This window comes from Seriola aureovittata, chromosome 15 (assembly GCF_021018895.1).
Source record: "Seriola aureovittata isolate HTS-2021-v1 ecotype China chromosome 15, ASM2101889v1, whole genome shotgun sequence".
NCBI lineage: Eukaryota > Metazoa > Chordata > Actinopteri > Carangiformes > Carangidae > Seriola > Seriola aureovittata.
In genome coordinates, this window is record NC_079378.1 from 22,438,418 (window position 1) to 22,445,159 (window position 6,742).

The 6,742-nt window shown below is 43.5% G+C and overlaps 1 protein-coding gene across 1 annotated transcript in view; it reads right to left on the bottom strand.

Annotated features, from left to right (window-relative positions):
* Positions 1-6,742, bottom strand: part of med13a (mediator complex subunit 13a) — a 73,955-nt gene that overhangs the window by 25,724 nt on the left and 41,489 nt on the right. The window contains exons 5-8 of the mRNA XM_056397052.1: positions 2,329-2,529; positions 2,010-2,204; positions 1,699-1,861; positions 639-749 (exon numbers count right to left, since the gene is read on the bottom strand). Coding sequence (XP_056253027.1) covers positions 639-749; positions 1,699-1,861; positions 2,010-2,204; positions 2,329-2,529 — 670 coding nt within the window. The remainder of the gene's footprint in view (positions 1-638; positions 750-1,698; positions 1,862-2,009; positions 2,205-2,328; positions 2,530-6,742) is intronic.

Sequence of the window (6,742 nt, forward strand, 5' to 3'; positions counted from 1 at the left end):
GTCATCAGGAATGCCAATAGAAGTTTCACAAAAGTTCAGTTTTACCTCATTAATATGCACGTTTATGCAGCAAGGCACACTAAAATTTAATCAGATCATCTACTCCCTATGGGGTACCCGTGAAGTTTCTACTATGCACTGTTCTTGATTTATGTTCGGAATTTGTCTACAGAATCACAGACGCCAGCATGAAAACATAATGTCCCACATCTAAGCACAAACATATCAACTCATTCCACATGTTCTGAGCTCATTTGTCAACATCAGGAGCATGCAACACCACCACAGCATCCCTTAGGCTCTTTATCAGAGGTTAATCTATTCTTTCTCCTTCCAATTATTCCCATCAGTGTGGGAATAAATATGTCTGACTTACAGAAACACTCAGTCCAGCAGAGGTTTCAGCCCCGGCTCGACTGTCACTTTCACAAAATAGTGATAAATTGAAAAATATGAGGAATAATATTCTTGTCAAAGTCTAGACATGGATATAACTTGCAGATATTTTGCTGACCATGGCCCGCTGTGCCTGTATTCAAAGCTCCGTAGACTCTGTTTAACCTCTTTGAGATGTCTTTGAGCGCACATACAGGAGCAATAGCTGCACATACTGTATATCCACATTGAAAGTGACAGACCTCGAACAGCTGCAGTATGACCTCTGTGAAGGCTCCACAAAATCCCAGGCTCCCACTTTCTCAGTCAGCTCCTCCTCACAGGTACCATTGGTTGCAGCTGAGAACTTTCGCCTGGGGAGGAAAACAACACTTTCAAACACAATTTCTCTGAGGGTGAATTTTGACCAGAGTCCAGCCACTTCCTCAGCTCTTTTTCATGCAGTGTTACTCATGTGAAGAAACCCATCCTCTTTTTTTGTATAATTTTTGAAACACTAATCCTCAAAAGTGTACTGCCTTGTCTCATGTTTCTTTGGTATATCATGGTGATTGGTAAAACCTTTGTGCTGAGGCCGATTTCATAGCCTTGCTTGGAGCAATAATATTTTGGCTGACAAGCCAACAGCTAAGTACAGCCGACATCCTATGCTTGGTCAAGGGGCAACAGATCCCGGGGTGCTCCCAATGTGTCAGATTCACTGATGTTGAATAAAACAAAAGACCAAGGGACAATACAGCAAGCCAACTCTTACTTTAATTACTTGTGATCATTATTTCCAACTGTGGTCTTTAAAGGATCTTTTTATGCTTTCTTCATGACTAATAAAACATAATGGAAAATGGTTTGACACAGGTGTCAGTGTTTCCAATAGAATTTGATTCTATTTGTGGCGGTGGAGAAGGGGGGTCGGCTCAGGCTCAACCTAATGTAGTGTTTTGTGAGAGTCCAGTACCGGCACATACAGGCAACACGCTTTCATCGTGCACCCTGAATGACAGGCATACAGAGAGGGCCATTAAAGAAACAGATAAGGACTGTAAAAGCTATTGGCTATGCAGCAAGACTTCCTATGGCCAAGCTGAGTATAACAGGAGAGACGGGTGCGTGGTCAATGTGTTTGTGTGAGTGAGTGAGTGAGTGAGTGAGTGAGTGAGTGAGAGAGAGAGAGAGAGAGATTCTAGTCTGAGATTTGCATTTATTCTAGGAGAATTTAAAGTGATGAACCATATTCAGCTCCTCCAGGTAATGTCTGTCTCTGGGTTGCAGTGCATGTGTGAAAGCGACTAATAACAGACTTACTTGTTCTGGGCTCGGTTGATATTGCACTCTTGCCAGACGCGCTCCACCGCCTGACTGGCTAGCCGGCGAGGAATCTTGCCTCCATGGTGACTTGTTCTGTCCACGCTGAATACATCAGACGATGAAGGCATCTTAACCCACTTCTGGGCCGAGTGAGAGTCCACTGGAGAGGGAAGGAACATGGTTAACAGAACATCTGACAAAAAATGACCAACTTAATGATACAAATCATTTCCAGAGAAAGTCTTGACCTTAAGACCTAAGTGAAAGCTTTATTCTCCTGTGTTTTAAATTGACACTGTGTTTATCACCTGTCTGCGCCTCCTCAGGTGACGTGGGAGGGGTGAGGGTCACCAAAGAAATGGCGGGCTCTCGCTGGGAAGCAGGCACTTGGTGGCCACCCGAGTAGACGGCAGTGCAGTGGGAGGACCCCACAGGGGCCACAACAGGGATGTCTGACTGGGGCACCAGCACCAGGCAGGCTGGGTACACCATCCGCACACCACCTGTACACACACAGGCAGGATGAACAGGAACCAAACAGGTTAAACCAAGGCATTCCACTGCACATTTTCATCACTTTATCTCATGGAGATAAAGCTTCATGATAAATATTTTTATAAAACTGACCGACGAGGACTTCCACAGAGGCCAGAGAGTCATCTTCCCAGTCCATGTCCTCCACCTTGTCCTCCGACACACCTTCCTTAGCGCTGGGGCCGATGGGATAGAACTGGTTCCATTCCTCGATCAGCTTCTGAGTGGGTGGGTCTGACATCTTGAACGACTGGCCGGTCAGTGTCCCGTTCAGGCCGAAAGGACTCAGGATCACTGGTGAGAGGGAGAGGAGAGGAGAGGAAAACAATGTTAGTCAGCATAAGCATGTCTTCTACTCTGAACAGAGGAGCAGTGACAAGATCAAGCTTGTATCATTCTGTCAACACAAATCTTCAACCCGTTTTCTTTCCTTCACTTCAGTCCACTTCCCTCCATTCCCTTCTGTATATCCTCATAACTTCCATGTTTTGCCCAACTTATTTTAATGGTTCTAGCTTTTCTTATTTATTATGTTTCAGTACATGTTTATCCATTTTCTACATCCTTACTCTTCCTCCTTTTAAAATCTTCTAATATTGGTTCCACAATTCTACTCAATTCCCATCCTCCTCCATTAGTATTCTCCTACTTCTTTAACCTTTCATTCAATAGTTTTCCTTCTTTCCTTTCCTCTCGTCTCCCCAGACCTCTGTTCCCTACCTTTACCTTTTTCCTTCCTTTTTTCAATCCTATCCCAACCCCTCCTCTCATACTCTTCCTCCTATCCTGCCGTTATTCCTTTCCATCATCTGTCCTTCCCTATGCCCTTCTCCTAGCCTTTGTCCTTCAATTCATACTTTTCTTCATTCCCTCTGCTCAACATCTCTATCTTCTTATTTTCACTCTTGCAATAATCTAATTCTACTTATCTGGAATCATCTTTCCCTTCTTACTTCTCCCATATGCTTTCTGTTCCCTTTCATTCTACCATCTCTGGCCGAATCAGCAGCGTTCTGACCTTTCCAGAGCACCGCTGGACTCAGCTGGTCCCGGCTGAATCACCAAATACTTACAGAGCAATCCAGACGCCAATTATTGGCAAGCAGTGGCCTCTCAGAGCCCATAAACAGAGGCTTATAAAAAAGGGCCATTCCTCGGCAAACACATTTGACTGCACAGACATATGGGAGTCACACAGTGAGCCAATCAGTCTGCTTATAGAACAGACCTACTTCCATCAGGGAATGCAAATACTACTATAAACTAACATGCATAATGCATACATATGAGCACAGAAACTATGTATATCAACCTGACACACACACACAAACACACACACACACACACACATATATATATATATATATACACACATATATATATACACATATACACATGACAAGCTGACATGCAGCCTGTCAGCCTGTTATGCTTCCATTCTCTTTCTTTCTATCATCCATTTGAATGTGTAGAGGGGGTAAAATTGGTTCTACGATCAGACTGGCTGGGTGGGTGGGTGTGTGAGTGAGCATTTGTTAATGTCCCTCTCTGCTCTGCTTTTCTAGTATGCCATTACTACAGTGGATGGCCTCTGTCTCCAAGTATTGATCCTGGGGCTGGACCATAGAACAGCTTCCAGGATGGGAAAATGGGGGGAGACAACAGAAAGAAAATGGTGGGAAAAGGAAGACGAGATGCATTAGCAGTGTTTCAGGAGAGAGGCCGCAGGGACTGTGGTGTTTTATGAAAAAACACCCTGTAGGTGGTGACCTTCACCTTCCAAATCTTCCAACACGTAAAGTTATAATCCTTAAGATATAAAACAAAATCAAAACAAATTCTTTGATTTGTTTTTATTAGTAGCACAGCTCACCGTTCCTCCGCAGGACTCAGATTGCCTACCTAAGGGATTCACAGGAAACAACCTGGTGCAGTTTCACTTCACTGATATCAGCCTGACTGTTTACTCTCTTCACACGGTGTCAGAGCTGTATTAAGTCACTGATAATACAAACCAAATATTTTTTACTGCTTCTGCTTGACATAAAAAGCATTTGACTGACAAAGCACTTTTACTGAGGCAGGCATAAGGAAACACAGCGCATTTGACACCGCATACCGCACTGACCATATTAATCATGCATTAACAGAACAAGAATTTTTTTTTCATCGTGTTTGATTTTTGTGAAGGAGCAATGGGACAGAGAGGAGCAGCTGCAGGTGACTGGCTGCACACCTCCACCTTATCTGCAAGGTGACCAACTTTACTGTACACTGCTATTGTATTTCTGACAATGCAGCTGTTCAGGAGTGTTTTTCTGTAGGATTAAACCGCACCTACTGTTAACATGGTAACTACAGGTGTCACCAAATCAACCAGATTTGAAATCTTAAGAATTACACATTGAAACTAGACATTTTTGGAAATTACTGGATATTACTTTGGAAGAAAAATCTAATATATAGATCCAACACTTGTGGATATTTTAAGCATGTGGCTGGCAGGTGGTGGTGGAAGATAAGTAGCACAGTAGGGAAGTAGCACTGTTGAGCATTACCAGGCAAAGTTTGGCACCCAGAGAGATAATATTCTTAACAGTCAAAGCAACCTGAGTGGCATTCAAAACACTTTCATACTACAGCATTTTTGAAGCTAAAGCATTAAACATGTTGCTAGACACAAAGAGTCCTGAGTGCCCGTCGGCAAAACATTTCACCTTAACCTACAGAACATACTACGTCAGCAACAAAGGGAAGAACAAAAGGTTGTTTATGTTGCAGCACACAACAACATCCAGCTATGGCCGATCATATTAACCTTAATTAAATTTAACCCCAGTCCTTTTCCCTTTCATTTCTGCGTTTCTTGCTGCATACACACTCCTAAGACCTGGGGCCAGTTGTGGAAGAGAGATCAAATTCAGCACAATTATGGAAATGGTTTACCGTTTTCCCCATCACCACCCCACCCCACCGCACCGCCCCCTCCTCTCCCTCCATCCCTTCTGCCTCCCTCTCTCTGCCTGTGAGTCTCTCTCCGACTCCCTGAAGACATGTCAAATGTGCTCAGATCAGTGTAATGGGCTGAGAGTTCATTACATTCACTCTGCGCCCTTTTATGAGGTCACATCCTGGAGAGGTCTGCCTGCCGGAGCGCTCTGCCGCACAGTAAACCAAGCTTGGCAGAGGTGGGGGTTGGGGGGGGGGCAGGAGAGAGATCGGCTGTGACGGTGAAAACACACACCTGTGCACAGACAAAACTAAGTGCAGATCATAAAATACATACACATTCACTTACTTAAATCTATATTCTCAACATGGGGTGCAGTCCCTCCAGGGGCGCCTGGTGGTGTTTTCAGTCGCCCCCATCAACGTGAGAATTAATCTAATTTTAATAGTTCAATATCGACACAAACCACAACATTTTGTACGCAAGAAATTTAACTATAGCAGGGACTTCTCATAACAGGCAAAGAGGAGGTTTGTGTGTCTGCGTGGAACCTGATATTAACTACATGACTAGGACAATAGATCGGTATATAACCTCGTAAACACAGGCATTCACAGACCTATAGAATGAGTTATTAATAACTGTCTAGTAGTTGGTGACTGGAGAGGAGTATGATCATCCTAAATGACAAGCAAAACCCATCAATACCCTTTTAGGAATCCATACACCAATATTTGTATTTATATCAAAGCCGCCGGTCTTTAACTAGACGGGACATTATCACCTCCCTTCAGGAGAGCTGCTGAGAGTAAAGGGGTCTGCTTCACAGGAATTACTGTGGTGAAGGGAGGAAGTGATCACTGTTATTACTCCGGAGGAGGCGTATGGAGAGGGGAGGGTTGAATGACATCTATCTAAGGCCCTGTTCAGACCTGGCATTAACATGCGTCTTCAGTGATCTGATCACAAGTGGTCAGCCTTTAAGTCCATCAGTTCACACCCGGAATTTAACATCCGTCTCGAGTGACCACTTGTGATCGGATCACACTTCTCCACTTTATATGCAAACAAAACAGGTATGTGTTGTTCTCTTTAACAAATTAGACAGACGGGTCCATTATCAATGTGCTTGTATGTAGGCGTGTGTGTGCATGTGCATGTGAGTGAGACAGTGGGAGCCTTTAAAATGTGTGTTTCCTCTCAAGTCAGAAGGAATGTTTGTTGATAAGTTAAAGAAAAGGTCCATTTACGTGACAGTCTACTTGAAAGGGAATGATCACTGGAGGTAAAGTACACTTGTCTAATGACTAGTCCACGCCTCACTTTTCATACAAATACCAACTGATGTGTAATATTTAGTTATACTTATTTAAAATGACTTCAATCTAATAATGTTATTCAGAGAGCAAACTATTTCCCTCCCCAAACAAACTGAGTCAAAATGTGTATTACAGTCATTACATTAACATCTCTGTGGGAGAGGAGATGCAAGCTAACAATGGTTTTGGGATTACAGCGCGTGCGTCTTGGGGTGGGGTAATGAATTTAGAGCCAATG